The 19,428-nt window shown below is 34.7% G+C and overlaps 1 protein-coding gene across 1 annotated transcript in view; it reads left to right on the forward strand.

Annotated features, from left to right (window-relative positions):
* SLIT3 (slit guidance ligand 3) overlaps window positions 1–19,428 on the forward strand; it is a 570,113-nt gene that overhangs the window by 544,290 nt on the left and 6,395 nt on the right. Inside the window, exons 33-36 of the mRNA XM_058174175.1 lie at window positions 4,129–4,259; window positions 17,384–17,538; window positions 18,270–18,555; window positions 18,665–18,873. Of these exons, the coding sequence (XP_058030158.1) occupies window positions 4,129–4,259; window positions 17,384–17,538; window positions 18,270–18,555; window positions 18,665–18,873 (781 nt within the window). The remainder of the gene's footprint in view (window positions 1–4,128; window positions 4,260–17,383; window positions 17,539–18,269; window positions 18,556–18,664; window positions 18,874–19,428) is intronic.

Here is a 19,428-nt window from a genome sequence, read left to right on the forward strand (position 1 = left end):
AAATAGATGAAGTTCAAATTAATTTGAATTTAGAAAATAAAATAGATGATATTCAGGTTAAGGCTGATAAGGCAGAGGAAGAAAGGGTTATATTACAATATAAATTAATGGAATATGCTATAAGGGTAAGGGTTTAAGAGAATTTAAAGAGGAAAATTTGAAAGAGATTTTTATTCAGGCCTTTGCCCAGATAGAGGAATGGAACCAGAAGATTTTGAAGTTAATATTGAAAAAATTTATCGTGTTAATTCCTGGTGGGCAAGGCAGAAGTGTTTACCGAGAGATGTGGTTATTTATTTTACAAATAAGAGGATTAGGTATGGAATTTTGCAAGCATTTTATAAAAATAAATTTCAAATATTAGGACAAGATATAATAATGATGAAGGAAATTCCTCCTAAAATGTTAAGAAAGAGAAAAGAATTTGCCTTTCTGGTGGATGAGCTTAAGAAACATCAGATATATTTTAGATGGGAGGTTCCAGCAGGTTTAACACTGAATTATAAAGGAAAAAGTATTTTCTCAATACAATTTGTAAAGCACGAGATTTTTATACTAATGTATTAAAGATTGGGAATTCTTTGTTAACAGATGTTAAGTTGAATGGTGAATAGATGGTTGAAAATGTGTAAGATAGAAGAAGGGGAGGGAGAATGTTTAACTCTATTAAATATGATTATGGTTAATTTTTGTAAATGACTTATTGTGGATATAAATGTGTAATTTTAGGGGTACTATATGATATATTAAAGGTATAAAGGAATAGGAAGATGGAATATTGTTTAATTTTGGAGGATAGATAGTAAAATTTAGGAACTTGGATTAAATATTATATTTAAGAGATGGATGTAATGTTAATTAGAATGTAATTGTTATAATAGATATATTGTGGATGATATAGGTGTAATTTTAACAATGTTATTTGACATAAGTAAGGTAAAGTGAAGATTTTAATTATTACAATTGACACTTTGGATATTTGTAATATTATTTGTTGTATATATAAATGTTAAAGATGTGAAAAGATGGACTATTGCTTACCCTGAAGGTTGGACAGAAAAATTAAAGAAACTAAGTTGGAAATATGAACTATTTTTGAGAGATTGCTAAGGAAGAAAGACATTTTAGAAGAAACCTTGGTGAATATTGGAAGATGGAACGTTGTTTTGATATTGATTGATGAAGGTTGGATATTAAAACTACGTACTTTATTCAAGAATAAACACTAACTCAATTGGAAACTTTGAGAATTCTAGGAGTGGAATGGTCTGATATATAATGGAGTGGAAGAAAAGTATCTTCTTTGTCTTTGGAAGGGAGTGGAGGTTTTAAGGAGCGACTATGGATTATGATTTGTGCTAGATTTTAATTTTTGTTGTTAGTTTTATACCCTGTACTCGGTTCTCGGAAGTCCTGGGGGTGGGGAGGAAGGGAAGGGAGGGGAGGGTAGAAAATGGATTGATAGTTAATGTACAAAGATGATTGAAGATGTATAATTAATGTAAGATCGGACCTGCCTGGTTACTACTTTAGAATGAAGGAAAGAAGGAGTAGAAGAGAGAAGGAGGAAAGAGAAGAGGAGGAGGAGGAAAGGAAGGAAGGAAGAGGGGAAGAGGGAGAAGAAAGGAATAGGGAGGAAAGAGGAGAGGATGTAGATAAGAGAGGGGGAGGATGGTTGTGGAAAGTAGAAGAAGGTAAAGAAGGAGAGTAAAAGGAAAAGGAAGGGGGTGGTGACCAGGCAGATCCGATTAATTGTATATGAGGGTACATTAAATATGTTATTGGATATGTTATTGGATAAGAATGTCAAAATAAAACTTTTTAAAACAAAAAATAGAAGTACAGCCTCTGATATGCCACTCAAAGCTACACACATAGTCCTTGATCAATGGACAGTTACATACTTCACTTTGCTGGTAAAAAAAAAAAGAGAAATCACCTGTAATAACTGATATTTTTAGCAGCTTATTAAATCAATCTGTTCCATTTTACACTGCAGCCTATACAACTCTTAGTGTAAGAGATCTATTTTTCACCTCATCACATACTTTTGTCCAAAATACAGAAAGAAGACAGATGATCTTATTTTGCTTTTTTAAAATATCTTTTTTTACACTTTTTTTTAGTTCTGCATGTATAAAAGTGTAAAATATGTCACATGAGTTACGAGCTCAGGACGCAGTTTACATAGTTCACATTTTAGATTTATTTCAAAAAATAATTCTGATTAAAAATGTATTTTGGATGATAATTTGAAAGCCAGACTTGTTTACTACATGAATTTCACACAGATGGTGTTCTCAAAGCTTATTTTCCAGTTAAAACATTGCTTCTCCATCTGGTAGTTAATTGCCACTCTTATGAAAAAATTAATTTTAAGTAAGCATCTCTTGAAACAGGATTCAGAAGTTTTTCCTAATGAAAAGAAAGCTGATAAATAAATTTCAGCTTACAAGCTTGGAAAAACTTTCAAATATGATTTTTTATAACATTTATATAGCATACTTATTACTTATTTTGTAAAATATTTTGTAAAGTAAAATATTACTTTATTCTATAAAATAAGTATTACTTATTTTGCTGTTTTGAAACTGCCATAATATATAGGGGACAGATATGATTGGAAGAAAGCCTGATTTTTTTAAAAAAATAGCAAAGAAGTTTTGTGTTCTTACAAACCCAAACCATTTCTTATGAATCATTTTCAAAACATGTATAACACTTATTCACATTCATATCCTTCAGTCTCTTTCAGCCCTATATACACAACCTTCCCAAAATTGAATGTAACCATCCTAGGAGAACATCTCTGGAAGGTATCTGATGTTATAGGGTCATGGATGAGATGATGCTCTCATTTTGTGACTTAAACCTTGTGACATTTAGTGTCAAAGACCTCTAAAAATCTCTTCTTTTTCACTGAACTCTCAATCCTATTTAAATATTACTAATATCTTTCTTGGAGCTAGTTTGGTGTAATGATTATGGCATCAGGCTGGAAACCAGAAAAGTGTGAGTTCTAGACTCACCTTAGGCTCCCAAGCTGGATGACATTGGACTAGTCTTTCTCAGTGCTAGGAAGCAAGCAAGGACAAACCACTTCTGAATTTTTGTCAAAACTACTACAGGGACTTGCTCAGGCAGTCAGCAGGAATGAAGACTGACTTTAAAGCAGAGGTCTCCAACCTTGGCAACTTTAAGATTTGTGTAATTCGACTCCCAGAGTTCCTCAACCAGCTTTGCTGAGTTGAAGTCCATAAGTCTTAAAGTTGCCAAGGTTGGAGACCCTTGCTTTAAAGCACACAAAAAGAGAATCTATATTGGGAGAAGGTTATTTTAATATTCTTATTTTTATAAGATTTAATGTTTTATAATTCACCACACATACACACACCTAGTCTTTCCTTTTGGGCAGACTGTATAAACTATAACATTTCTAAATTCTTTCAGTAAGATGGCTGTTTTTATAAGGAGTGTATGTCTCAATAAAGTTTTTAGAAAGGTATTTTGTTGCCTTAAATCTCTTACAGTTGGGGAAGAAAGTTCTTTCACAAGTAACACTAGGGATTATTTAAAATTACCAGATACATGTTGGAAAACTATATTAGAGTTACATCTTTTACAACCGCTCAGCTAGCTAGTGCACAAGTTTTTTGGGTGGAAAAGATGAAGCATAAAACACGCAAAAAAGAGTTTCCAGCTTAGCCTCTCCTGCACTGCAGTCACTCAACATGTCAAGCTCTGTATGCTCATAACTCTCTTCAAAACTGAATTGAGGGGTATTTATCTGAGACATGCATCACTCCATAATCCAGTATTCCAATAATCTTTCTGACATGGCTAAGGAATGTCAGTGTTCCATTTATTAAATGTGAGCACTTATCCTAAGAAAACTGAGAAAGTTACAATTTGCATCACGGTAACTGTAATTTACATCCTAATATTTGTGGTATACCAAGGATATTTCTTTGGGAAGCCACAGACCAATTCTCATCACTGAATAATAATATGGCAAATTTGGATTTAATGATAAGTTAACCATTAAAAAATATTTAGTTAACAATATAGGAATGTACATATTTGCTTGCTTTTATATAGTAATTAATTTTCTTTTTCTTCTGTTTAAAGGTAGCAACTGATAAGGACAATGGCATCTTATTATACAAAGGGGACAATGATCCCCTGGCTTTAGAATTATATCAAGGGCATGTGAGACTTATCTATGACACAGTGAATGCTCCACCTACAACTATATACAGGTAAGTCTGATTGACTTAGAATTAGTCAACAATCCAGTATTATATTAATAAGATTAATGGCCTGTTCACTAATGGTGTGTTGCACCATGTGATCTGTGGAGATGGTGGAAGCTGCTGCTAATGTGATGCCCTTTTGGAAATGTCATTCTAATCTTTTATTAGTTTAAGGACTATAGCAGAATGAGGATTAGCATCAACCTCAAAAGGGGGAAAAATTGTGCTCAGGGAAGAAAAACTGCAGCCAAATAATGTCGGCAGACCAAAGACAAGCAGCTCTTTAAGTGGATTAGATCTATTTAGCGAGTGGGATTCAGAATGGGAACAGGTCCAATTCATTTTCTTTCTATTTGGTGAATCAATTTTTCTTTTTCTTAGCAGTATCTCTAAAGTGGTATCAAATGGTATGGGTTATAACTGTACTGCTGGGACACAAAGAATTTTGGATTGGCAGCTGTCAGAGACTTTTAATGCACCTTCCCGAAGTAAGTTAAAAATCCCACTTCAAGTAAGCTGCTCCCAGTATTGGAAGCAGACTGAGATGTTAGTAGACATATAAATATAAATACATCTAAGGTAGCACTAAATAAGCTGGTAACTCTTGATGCCTATCTTTCATAATGCCTCACTCCCTAGGTCCCTCTTTTGTGGAATATGGCAGGCCTTGACATTCTCACCATTCAGTATCTACATGGAATTGCCAAATGAAATCACTCACCATTTGGGGTCTGGTATCATCAGTATGCTGATAATATTCAATCACATTTTTCAGTCCCAGGGCAGCCAACTGAGATTGCTGAGATGCTATCTAAATATCTGTAGGCTATTTGGGTCTGAATAGAAGGAAACTCTCTGATTTACCAAGTCTTACCAAGACCAGTTGGTGGTAAATGTTGGACCATTTAAATGGGCCCAACAGTCAAGTGGGCCCATAGGAATGTGTTCATTAACTTTGGATGGGATTGCATCCAAGGTTCCCTATTGAATGGGGAAGTGCTATCTCTGAGTCTTCCAAGATTCACAGCTTGTGTTTGATGAGCAGATGGCAGATATGGCCAGGAAGGTCTTTGTGAAATTTCATCTGGTGTGCCAGTTGTACTTCCTAGATCTAGATAAGCACTTATGCCCTAAGTCAACTCAAGGGTCAATTCCTGCAAAGACTTTCCTGAGGAGCTACCCTTGAAAATCATTTAAAGCTTTCAAATGTCCAGAATGCAGCTGCACAAGCAGTAATGTGATTGTTTCATGAGTTGCAAGGGCTGCCAGTTGGTTCAAGATGCAATTCAAGGTGCTGGTTGTGACATATAAAGCCCTACACGGCAAAGGGTCTGATTATTTGAGGAATTGTCTATTTCCAATAGAGTCAGCCTGATTTAAACTGACACAGTTGGCACATTCTGGATTGTTCTGATGAATCAGTGTCATACATAGGATCCCAGAAACACGCCTTCTCTGTTCCAGAGTGTGCCCTCTGGAATAAGGTTCTGGAGACCAAGCTATGGGTTAGAATAATTGAAGCCCCTTGTTGGGTTCATACGTTTTTTTGCTGTTGAGATTAACCATGATGCTTACTGTTATGTGTTTTATTCTTTTGATTACACTTTTTTTTTTTGCTTTTATCTAGAAGCCATCAATTGAATGGCTTCTAGATAAATGCTGAAATGGCAGCATTTAAACCAAAAAAATTAACTATGTTAATTAGGGCTAATAGGAGTTGCAGTCCAAAATATGCAGCAGACCCTCGATGTCTTACCCCTTGTCCAAATCAAAGGTGTACCATTATCTTGATTCCTGCACACTAAGCATTTACTTATACATCATCTTATTAAACCAATACAGATTAAAACTACACATAGCAAAAAGCAAACAAAAAAACCCTCTACATATGAAATAAAAATTTTGACAAATTATTAGCAAGTTCCAGAAATTCTAGAAAATATATTTATCTATTTTACTATAATACTAGAGTATTATAATTATAATTATAAGCACACTAATTCCTCCCTCCCTCTCTCCCTTGTGAATTTCCAACTTTCCATTTAATGTCTGTTGCTATAATCTCACACAACCCTCTTTTCCCAGAATCTTAAAAATCCCCATTTTGTCTCTCTTGTAATTCTTACCTAGTCAGACAGTTTATTCTGGTCTCTTGCTTAGGAGATCAAAAGAACCAAATTGCCCACTTCTGGATTTCTTCTCTGCTATTGCCCTCCAATATATATATGTATAGAAAATATATTACAATTATATGATATTGACAATGAAAAAGAATCCCTCCCAGGCTCATATTCTTTTGTTTTTGTTAAAATTGTGCTGAATTTATAAATGAATATGAGGGAAAGGTTTTTTCCAAGTTTAATCAGATTTTTTTCAGCCTAGTATCCTAGAATAGAAAGATCAAAGTCTGCATTAATGTTTTCCTGAATATTTAGGTATGTCAGGTGGAAGTCAGTTCATATTTTTGTCAGAGATTATAAAAGGTATTGTCTTCTATCACTGACTTCAAAAAAGTGGAAAAATAGCTCTAGAAAATCCTTTAATCAAATCAGGACTGTCTCATCAGAAATTTTTAATTTTAAAATTGGAAACTTTACCACAACTGTATATATGTATCTGTGTCAATATCTTCCTAGTTTATTTGTAAAACTTTCAGGTCTGTCATAACTTTTCTTACTTCGTTTTTAGTCTCTGTTAGCTTTTCATGTCTAGTTTTCTGCTTTGTAAGAAAAGTAAGGATTACAATTTTCATTATATCTGACATTTGCAGGAAAGGGCTTCTTTTTCCCACTGGATAGTTTTGTTCTTCACTGTTATTAGAACATTAAACATTTTAAATGTAATGTTACAATCTCCAGGTTTTTGTTTTTTTAAAAAGAATACAGTATCCATTGTCAATTTAAGATAATGTAATTTAGGCAATTACTGATACCTTTTGGCATTTCCCAGACGATCTTGTCTATGGTCAATATTAGAAAGCTTGAGTGTAAGATTTGAAATTTTGAGAACTGTATAAGATGCAATACTTCAAGCCTAACTGAATGATAGATATATTTTTTTCATTAAAAAGTTTTATTTTTACAATCGTATCAAACAGCTCATCCAATGTACAGTTATATACAATTAGTCGGGCTTGCCCAGTCACCACCCCCCTTTTTAACACTCTTCCCTCTTCTACCTTCTTCTACTTTCCAGACCTTCCTCTCCTTCTCTTATCTACATCCTCTCCTCCCTCCACCCTACACCTTCCTTCTCCCTCTTCTACCCCTCTTCCTTCCTCTTCTCCTCTTTCCTACCTCCTACTCTCTCCTCTTTTCTCCCTCCCCACCGTTCTAAAATGGTAACTGGGCAGACCCGATCCTACATTAATTATATTTATACATCTTCAATAATCCCTGTACATTAACCATCACTCCATCCTCTACCCTCAACCCCCCAATTCCCCTCCCCCTTACCCCCAACCCCCCACCCCGACTTTCCAGAACAAAATGCATGGTATCAAAACTAAAAATCATAATCCAAAATAATTCCTAAATTATAATCTCTAGTCACTCCACACATAATCACACTCTCAATTCCCCTCCCAATTCTCCATTTCTTTCCATACCTTCTGCCACAATACCTCATAATTATTTTTGTATAATTTGACATTTGAAGCTGTAATATATATTCCTAAATATTTAACCTTTTTAACGATTTCAAAACCTGTATTTCTTTCTAACTCTTCTTTTTGTTGTATATTCATATTTTTAGTTATCATCTTTGTCTTTTGCTGATTCACCTTAAATCCAGATACTTTACCATACTGACCAATTATATCTTTTAAACCAGTAACTGAGTATATTGGTTGGGATACAGTAACAACCAAGTCATCTGCAAAAGCTCTTAATCTATAATCTTGATGTTTAACTCTAATTCCCTTTATTCGATCGGAACCACGTATTTTATTCAGAAGAATTTCTAAAGTTAAAATAAAAAGTAATGGGGACAGGGGACATCCCTGTCTCGTCCCTTTCCCAATTTTAAAAGTTTCTGTTAACCCACTATTTACTATTATTTGTGCTGTTTGCTTCTGATATATTGCTTTAATTGCATGGATAAAATAATCCCCAAATTGCTTTTTTTCTATTACTGTAAACAAAAACTGCCAATCCAATCTGTCAAAGGCTTTTTCAGCATCCAAAAAAAAAGAATGCCACTGAGACTTGGTTGTTTCGTTCCAAATATTCAAGTAAATTTACAATTTGCCTTACATTATATCTCATCTGCCTACCCTTAATAAATCCTGACTGATCATTATGAATTATTTGATTCATCACTGGCATTAATCTATTAGCAAGTATCTTGGCAAATATCTTGTAATCAGTATTTAAAAGTGATATAGGCCTATAATTCTCTGCTTTAATACCATCTCGATCTTCCTTCGGTATTAACGAAATAAAGGCTGTCCTCCATGAAGGGGGAACATCCCCTCCCATTTGAATTTTATTAAATAACTCTTTAAGTGGTTCAACCATCTCATTTTGTAAATTTTTATAATAAACAGCTGTTAAACCTCTGTACCTGGTGCTTTACCGATTTTAAGTTGCTTAATTGCTAGCAAAATTTCCTCTGAAGTAATTAATTGATTCAGTTCTTCTGTTTGATTTTCTGTAAGCTCACAAATATTTTGTTGTTGTAAATCTTTCTATCTCTATATCATCAATCATATCCCTAGTATATAACTTACTATAATACTCTAAAAATGCTTTTTTAATCAAGTTCTTTTGATAAACTTCCTTACCCCTATATTCTATTTTATCAATCGTTCGTGATTTCTGTTTTTTCCTTATTAAATAGGCAAGCCATCTTCCTGGCTTATTGGCATTATTAAACGTGTTATGTTTTACATATTGTAAATTAATTGCTACTTGATCTGCCATCAACATGTTAAACTGACCTCTTAATATATTTATTGATTTTTTTATTTTACTATTTCCTGGGCTATTTATCAATAACTGTTCTTTCTTTTTAATTTCCTCTTCCAATTCCTTTTTCTTTTTCTGCAATTTATTTTTATATTTAATATTCATTTGTATAAGATTTCCTCTCATATAAGCCTTGCTAGCATCCCAAATCATCTCTATAGATGTCTCTTTTTTCATATTCATAATAAAAAATTCTTTCATTTGCTTTTTACATTCATTTACATTTTGTTCATATTTAAACAAATTCTCATTCAACCTCCATGATCTCCTAGCCTCCTTTTCCCGATCATATTCAATCCAAACCGGACTATGATAAGAGAGAGTTCTTGAACAAATCTTAGTCTTCTTCACTCTAGAATACAAATCATTAGAAATCAAAATAAAATCAATCCTCGAAAATGATTGATGCCTGTCAGAAAAGAAGGTAAAATCCCTCTCTTCTGTATTATGTTCTCTCCAAATATCTCTTAATTCCAAGTCCTCCATCATTTCAAAAAAAGCCTTTGGTAATTTCGCCCGGCTTGAAATCTTCCTTAAACTTTTTTTGTCTTTTTGAGTATCCAACACACCATTCCAATCACCCATTAATATATATGATTTATAATCCCAAAATACTATTCTTTTATGTAAAAACTTGAAAAAAATTTCTTGTTGTTGATTCGGAGCATAAACTCCTATTAATAATGTCTTCTTTCCCTCCAACAAAAGTTCAATAGCAATGTATCTTCCTTGCTTATCCACCTCAATTAATTTTGCTGATATATCCTTCTTTATATATATAACTAAACCGTGTTTTTTTTCCCAAAGAGGAGGCAACAAAATGTACTCCCAGTTTTGAGTTTATCAAATATTTCTGGTCTAAAGATCTAATATGTGTTTCTTGTAAACAGGTAATGTCATTTTTAAATTGTTTCAAATAATGAAATACTTTCCTTCTCTTCTGTGGTGAATTCAAACCATTAACATTCCAAGATAATAGTTTAATTGCCATTATCGTCCAAAGGAAACTTTTGGAACACCAGCCGCAGATCACATTTTGCTTTAGGTCTTGCTCCTCCCACTGTTTCCGTTGTAGTAGTTGCCAGTTGTTGTTGTGCTTTCATCTCTTGTTCCTTGCGTTTAGCAGCAGCTCTTGTCAGCCTTTGTTCCTTTGAATCTGAACCCGTCGTAGGTATTTCCAACACTTGTAATAAATCTTCTTCCATCACAATCTGTTCTTGTACCTGCTTCACTTCTCTTTCCTTCACTGAGACGATGTACTTTCTCTGCATAATATACTATTATACCAGTTGGAATATCCCATCTATATTCAATCTGACGTTTTTTAAATTCATTCACCAGGAAGGCAAATTCCTTCCTAGCCCTTAACATTTTTGGTGGAATTTCCTTTAATATTAAAATATCTTGACCAGCAACCTGAATCTTCTCCCCCTTATATGAGGCTTGCAGAATCTGATTTCTCACTGTTCTATTTGTAAAATAAATAACAACAGCCCTGGCAACTTTTTTTGCCTTGCTATCCAAGAATTCACACGATATATTTTATCAACTTGATAAGCCACATCTGCTGGATGGACTGCTAATATCTCAGCAAATACTTCAGAAAAAATTTCCCTTAAATTCTCTTCTTTATTCTCTTTCAAGCCATGGATTCTTAGAGCAAATTCCATATTTCTATATTGTATCAAAACTATTTCATCATCTGTTTTTTCCATTTTACTTTGAAATTCATCCATTTTATTTTCTAATTTTGAGTTAAGTTTCTTGATTTCTTCAACTTCCTCTTCTAATAAAATCACATTTGTTGCCAAACTTTGTACTGCAATTTCAAATCCTTCTTTAACTTCTTTATTTCCCACTTAAATTTCTAATATCTGCTCTTTCATTTCAGACATCTCATCAGTTATTACTTTAAATTTTTCTTGTATAAAGTCCTTTAAGTTCTCTTGTAACGCCTCTAAATTCAATGTTCTAGTCTCTGCTGTATGAGCTGGAGAGGCACCAGCTGATGAAATTCCAGAGCCCTTTGTTACAGTAGACTTTAATTGTTTGGCTGCCATCTTCTATAAAATTATTTATTTATTTATTTATTTCCAACTTAATATTCACCTTAAATCTTCTTAACCTCTGAGAAACACAGTCTTTTAAAGCAATATTTAAAAATCTGCCCTAGATTCTATCAACAGGCAGCAACAGAGTTAACAGAGTTAAAGTAGCAAATAACATGCAATTTACCAGCGGCAGACGGCAAGCAATAAAAGTATCACTTTCGCTTTCCACTCGTTAGCTTGTTAACAATTCGCCTCCATTTTCTTGCTATTTTCAAGCTTGTTACAAAGTAACAGGGAATTGGCTTGGCTACTTGCATAAAGTTCTCCCACTTTCGTTCTGTTCGGTATAATCCTTTATTGTCCAAAATAAATCTCGGCGTTTGGTCGTGGTGATTGGTTCCGCCAAAGCAGAAAAATCCTCAGATCTGGAGCACTTTGGGTTGCTGGAGGGAACTTAACCCTTCAAACCCCTTTTTTCTCAGGGGCTTTAGGGAAGTTCTATCTCTACCCTGCAGCTCACCTTCTCTTCTTCTCCCAGAGAGGGGTTTTTTCGAACCGCTGGATGGCAGATTTAAGCTGTCCTAGTGATTCCACATAATCCAGAGGTTGGTGATCGTAAAGATCACCGCCATCACCTACGGTGCCAAACAGGAAGTCCTGAATGATAGATATTTAAAGCAAGACAAAAAAACAAATAAATTAGTTATCATTCCCACACAACTAAGTCAGGAATTCAAATTATGTGATCCTGACAGCCTCTTTTGAACCTATCCAATGCTGGGATGTTGCAATTTCTCTAGGGAACTGTCAAAAGCCTCTCTCTTTTTTTTTGTTGTTGTTGTTATACTCTTAACTGAGACATAGACAGATTCACATGTTGAAAAAAAGGCTAACCCAAACAATTAGCCCAGAAGGAATTAGCTTTATCTCCACATATTCCAGAATTGGTTGGGGCTTAATTAACTTACCCCACTAGGTATGTCATCCAAATGGCAAACAAAATTGATTACTGCTTTTCGACAAAGGAAGTTCTTAAAGGATTCTGCAAAAAAGAAAACTTCATGGGTGCTTTGTCTGCTAGGTTTTTTTATTTTCTCCGCTACCCCACCGTGGCCATTTACATGGGGTAAAAAGTTTTTTAAAAAAGCCTTCTCCTAATTTTGTTCTTAGAAGAACCAAGCTTTTTTCAAGCTACCACATATTTGTTTTTAAAATATTGCTTTAACCAAAAAAGGCAATGACATTCATCAACTACTTTTGAAGTGACTAGGAGGACTAAAAATGGATATGAAATGACTTGACCTTATTATCCCAGATAACAATAGCGACACCACTTAGACTTATATACCACCCCATTGTGTTTTATAGCACTGTCTGAGTAGTTTTCAGCAAATTACTCCCAACAATCTGGGTCCTCATTTTACTGACCTCAGAAGGATGGAAGAATGGATCAACCTGGAGCCCATCAGATTCAAACTTGATTGTATGATAATGTTAGTACATTGAGGTGATTCAATTAACTGGAGATGGAGAAAGCTGGATTGGCCATTTGATGTGCACATGACCATAACTGCTATTAATGAAAGAATAGGTTTCTCATTACTTAAATCTATAATTCTTTAAAAGACCGTTATTTTTTATTTTGAAGTCTGGTTAGATTATTGATCCTAGATCCTAATTCTAGTCCTAATCCTAATCTTTGGCATGACTGTCATTCAAAAACTTCCTAGAACTTCCTATAACTCAGAGCTAGAAGGAACTAGTTTTCCAGAGATCTACAGGCTATGTATGCAGCAAATACCATTTAATTTATTCAGCATTGTACCATTTTCCTATGGAAATGCATACCATATTTTGGATTTGGAAATATTTGATTAGGGTTACGTCATCCTATTTTCTTTCTCCAATTCCTTAAGGAATACTTCAGCAGACTTCATTATTTCTAAACTTGACTGTTGAGTGTAACTGCTTAGCAATAAAATTGGACTGATAGTTATCATTATTTCTATTATTCTGCTACATACTTTACTCACTAAATATCCAGAAATGTGGACAATCTTTTTACTTTCCCTGATTTCTTACAGTTGGAACAGAAATTTTAAATTTATGAGTACATGTTGCAACCCATCTAATAAAGTGGAAGCAATTTAATTTCCTGGCTAGCTATCTGGTTTCTAAAGAGACAGCAGGATATTTTTTTCAGAGTGTTCAGCTTTCAGTTTCAGCTAAACAGCTTTGTTTTCTGTCTTTTACACAAGCCTGGAACATTTTTTAATTACCTTCCGTTCTAGGCACTGTCAATAGAGCAACTGCATGCAAACTGAAAATCTTTCTAGAAGAATAAAGGTGATAAATACCTTTCTGAGTTAAGCATGGACTTTTAAATATGTGTTTTCCAACTATTATTTTTAATCAGTAAAAGATATTTTATATTAAGTTGTTTGTAAACAAAAGAACCTTGGTCCGTACTTCCGTACTTCCTTTTTTTCTTTTGATTTTGTGGTATTTAATGGAAAGCGGCTGAGTGAACCTGCAGTCTAAATCATAGTCAAGAGTTAATGTAAGAGAGATATTGGGAGAAAGATAAACTTGATTTTGTTTGTTCAGAACAGCCGTCCAAACTGCCTCCCTTAGGTTCTGTTTTTGAAATTACCTTTCTGTAGGCCTCTTGGATAACAGAAGCACAGCTTTAAATAAAATGAAACAAAACTAGTTTTAGTAGACAAAACAAAACCATTTCATGAAGCACAAAACAAGCTTGAATCGCTGTTTTATGAAGTAGCACATAAGTAACATTATTCTAGTGATGCTTATTTTTTTTAAGACTGGATGCAATGGAACATCAGTGTAAACTGTCTTCTAAATTCCAAACTCTCCAGGGTTCTTGAACTTCTGAAATCAGAAAGAGAACACTTTTTGGCTCTTTTTGGAATATTTAGTTGTACATCTCCTCTGTTGTCACTTGTTGGATTAGATCCATTGGTTGTGATTTCCTTACTATTCATTACTTATGTCTTTGTTATATATTATTCATTATCTTGTATATGTCACCTACGGCTTAATGTTATCACATTTAGCCCTAGGTGGGCACAGACAAGATAATGTCTATGTCTATCTTAATTATTCATCCCATTTTAAAAAATACCTGGTACACAGCACAATGCTTATCTATCACTTCTTCTAACCAAACAGGACTCTGGTGTATCTTTTCATGTTGCCCATTTTTCACATCTATTTATTCTTTTCGTTCTCCAACGATGATTGAAGCACAAATCTTAGTGATTGTCACTTGTATTATTTGCATCAGTATTATTTCTCTTACGTTGATTTTATTGTTTTGTAATTTTATTGCATTTTTATAACCAATTTTTAATCCTACTAATAATTTTCGTTCTATGTACTTCTCTGTAGTGTTTTCAGACCTAAAGATCATAACAAAGGTTTGTTGTTATTGAAAGGAAATAATATGAATAACAAAGGTTATATGACAAAATATTTTCAATTTTTGCTCTTGGATCAGAGCACTATCTTTTTTACAATGTCTCTTTTAGAATGCATTTTAATAATGTTACTATTATGAGAATATATTATTATGAGGTTATTAGGAGAATAAACTCACAAAAGGAAGAATAATTTATGAATAAGAAAATAAGTGAATAAAGCCATAATGATAATACAATGATAAGTAATACTATTATTGTTCTATTATCCTTCTGAATAGTCAGTTCTGTTCTCTCAATACCGGTTTCATGAATTGTAATTATGATTTACCATTTAATTTGATTTCTTTCCGAGAAGTGGGTGAAGGTTATCAAAGTGGCTTAGTATAGGATCTGCATTGTATTCTCTCGTCCTGTCTTTGATAAGTGTTGCTGACAGCCATTTTCCATAAATTGTCATTTGGTTTTTATGAGCATTTTTTCCTCCCTTTTTTATTTTATTTTCTTGGAAGTGTCAAATGAAATACAGCTGGCTATCTTGAAAAGTGTTTATATTTCAATAAGTCTGAAAAAGTATATATTGTGAATTCCAGAGGAATGATTCTAAACAAGGCAGATTCTACTTAGTATACAGCATTTTAATAGGTTTATTGGAATTCAGCCCAAAGTGAAAACTAGAGAACTGTTTCTAATTGGTTGGCAAACAATTGTTAAGACAAGCTTTGGCTTTTTGAATCCAAACACAAAAATTGGAACCAATCCAATTCCCATTTTAATTTTTCTTTTTCTCTCACACGCACATCCCCTTATTGCTATTTCTTACCAAAATAACTTTTGAAAGAGTGTTAGGTATGTTTGCAGTCCTAGATCACATACAATTAATTCAGATGTTACTTTGCCAATTGTAGGGATCAGCCTCATTTTTCTCTCTTCTTCAAAAGCTTTAATTTGGGTGGTAGATTATCCTGATCTAACTTCTAGTCCTCTGTTATTGTTTACATTCTGATTTGAAGTGCGTGTATAGTACGTTGGGTAATATGCAAGCAGCAGAGTTTTGTTTTGCTTTTTTTCCCCATCTAAAAGTTATATTTTTGTGATGCTCTACTGCCATCTAGAAATGAAGCATCAGACTGCACCTTTCTCTAGCTGTATTTCCCACGCTCATATATTTATCTCTTATATATAAAGCTATAACTGCCACTGAAACTTTTATCTATAATATTGCCGCTGGGGTAGGAATGCTAAGGAATTATCCTGTGTTTCAAATAATGGGCTTATCTGGTTGATTGTCACATTTTGTAACTGGCTTATCTGGTTGATTGTCACATCCTTGACAGAGCAACGTTTTCATCTGTGGCATTGTTTTTGAAGGATCAGTGTGAGGACACTTGAGTCAGCTCCAGTTTTAACACAATCTCCTCGTTATAGGATATAGCCTCTTTCTCTACCAAAATCACAGCCTTGGTGGGTTGCTGGCTTAACTGTGGTGCGCTATTCAGTGTCTGTGGTTTTCTTCCATTAATATCTCACCAAGCCACTGTCTCTGACTGTCTTGGATTGTTGTAGGTTCTCCCCATACGCACACAGACACAACAGCATTAAACCAGACCTTCTAGAATCTAGGATGAAATGAATGAGCATTTATCTTTTTGAAAAGAAATCCTATCCCTGAATCCAGGGTTGTCTTTTTGAGGGGGACAGCAGTTGCTGATTGAACAAAATGCAGATTTCCAGGCTTCTCTTGAAGCAATACACCTAGAAAACACTGATGCACAAGCCAGCCAATGCTCCAGTTCTGTGTGTTTAAATCACAGAGATATAAACATGTGTTTAACTTTCTGATTCAAATAAAAATCAATGTTTAACTTCCTGAGAGACTGAGCTTCAGCTGAAGCATGCTCTTAGGATTCTTTATTAAGTAAGTGCCTTTCAAAACAATTCCCCCTGTCAGGATAGTTTCTCTCTAGACAGAAAGCATTCCTTGAAGTAAGCACCTTTCCTCACTTGGTGCATATTCTCTTTATCCCTGAGGCAGGAAGTTGAGCTAGGGCCTTTCAGAAGATTCAGAAGGCAACCAGTTTCATCTTCTGAATTTAATAAACTCCATAAACTGAGTAGTCAAAACTTTTTGGAAGAGGGAGCCTGGTTCTGTCTTCCAACTTACATGCCAATTAAAGCTGAAAAGTATTGAGTTAAGTGGGAAGGAAGGAAAAGAGATTTTACATTGCTAAAAGGTTAGGAAAATAAGTTTTATCGGAACTATTGTTTTCTAAAAACGAAATCTAATAATCATCCATTTTAATGTTAACAAAGGCCTAGACTTTCTCGAAGATCTTAAAAATACTCATGCAAGTCCTCAACTTGCAACAGTTTGCTTAGTGACTGTTCGAAGTTACAATAGCACTGAAAAAAGCAACTTATGACCATTTTTCACGCTTACAACCATTACAGCATCCCCATGGTCATGTGATTAAAAATTCAGGCGTTTGCTAACTGACTCATATTTTTGATGATTGCAGTTACTCTTATTCGCTACCTTTTTCTAATTCTTTTATTCCAACTGCATTGATGAACTCTTTTACATTTCTATTTTTCTTATGGCAATTATATGGAGATCAGATAATTGCAAAAGCTGTTTATCGTAACTTCTCTTGTTCTCTTTTTTCTGAAAGTGTGGAGACAGTCAATGATGGACAGTTCCATAGTGTGGAGCTGGTGATGTTGAACCAGACCTTGAATTTGGTAGTAGATAAAGGCACTCCCAAAACCCTTGGCAAACTGCAGAAGCAACCCGTGGTTGGTCAAGACACTCCACTCTACATTGGAGGTGAGTTCCAATTTCTGCAGAGTTTCAGCTTAGGAGCAGGCTAAATAATAGTAAATAAAACCTCCACAAGTGCACAATGGAAGACAATTAGTTGACATGTGAAATAATTGCAGAAGATTGCAATCTGAAATGCAGTGCTATCCCACAGCAAAATACAGGTAGTCCTCAATTTACAACAGTTCATTTAGTGACCATACAAAGTTACAACGGCACTGGAAAAAGTGACTTACGTCCATTTTTCACAGTTATGACCTTTGAAGCATCCCCCTGATCATGTGATCAAATTTCAGATGCTTGGCAACTGATTCATACTTATGACTATTGCTGTGTCCCAAGGTTACGTGATCACCTTCTGACAAGCAAAGTCAATGGGGAAACTAGATTCACTTAACAACCAGGTTACTAATTTATAAGCTGCAGTGGTTCACTTAACAATTGTGGCAAGAAAGGTCGAAAAGTTGGACAAAACTCATTTAACGAATGTCTGTCTGAATAACAGAAATGTTGGGCTCCATTTTGGTCTTAAGTCGAGGATTACCTGTAATGGGTTGATGTTATTATTATTATTTTAAGTTTATATATTTGTGTGGACTTCAAAATCTGTGCAAATGATTTCTTTTCTTTAGAATACATTTTTGAAATGCTAGGTGCAAAACTAAAGTATAGTAAACAATGGCATAAAAGACAAATGTCAACCATCTGCACAAAGCATTTTGCAACTTCCTTTGCAGGAATTCCCACATCTACAGGGCTATCTTCATTGAGGCAGGGGACAGAGAGGACACCAAGTGGCTTTCATGGCTGCATTCACGATGTCCGAATTAATAATGAGCTGCAGGATTTCAAAGAACTACCACATCAGTCAGTAGGAGTCCTTCCTGGATGCAAATCCTGTAACATCTGTAAGCATGGAATTTGCCGCTCTCTTGAAAAGACAAGTGTAGTCTGTGAGTGCCATCCAGGCTGGACAGGTTCACTGTGTGATCAAGAACTTAACGATCCCTGCCTTGGCAACAAGTAAGTTTTGTTCAGTGTAACGTTCCTTATGGATAAAAGAAATGAGTGACAAATGTAAGATGAAACAATGTGAAATCCAACAGATTTTTTTTTCCTTTTTTTCTATAAGATGCCTTCATGGAAAGTGTGTTGCCACCAACTCTGCTTATACATGCAAGTGTATAGTAGGTTACACAGGTATGCACTGTGATCGAAAAAATGATTCCTTCAACTCCTGCAGATTTCTAAAATGTAACCATGGACAGTGTAAGATCTCTGCACAAGGGGAGCCCTACTGCGAATGTGATCCAAGCTACAGTGGAGAGCATTGTGATAGAGGTTGGTTTATTTGTAATAAGTGATATGTGATCTGCTCTGTCCCTTTTACCCATTTACAAAGCAATGCAGAAGCTCTGCTGATGTCTTTCCATCTCAAAGAAAATTTCTATTTGTCTACCATACATTTACGTATTGTCTTATGTGACCTGTCTTCCTTTTACCTGACAGAATGGGGTGCATATGGCTAAACAATAAATCTTGAGCCATGGTGGCACAGTGGTTAGAGTGCAGTATTGCAGCCTACTTCTGCTGACTGCCGGCTGCCTGCAATTTGGCAGTTCTAATCTCACTAGGCTCAAGGTTGACTCAGACTTCCATCCTTCCGAGGTGGTTAAAATGAGGACCCAGATTGTTGGGGGAAATATGCTGACTCTGTAAACCACTTAGAGAGGGCTGTAAAGCACTGTAAAGTGGTATGTAAGTCCAAGTGCTATTGCTATTTATTACCCATATCAGAAGTTACATCAGATGACAACAGCATGAAGACTTGTCTCTCTTTAATTCCTGAGTTCTGCAGTAGTTGAGACATATAGCTAGTTCTGTCTTACATCCTTA

Source organism: Ahaetulla prasina, chromosome 2, assembly GCF_028640845.1.
Source record: "Ahaetulla prasina isolate Xishuangbanna chromosome 2, ASM2864084v1, whole genome shotgun sequence".
NCBI lineage: Eukaryota > Metazoa > Chordata > Lepidosauria > Squamata > Colubridae > Ahaetulla > Ahaetulla prasina.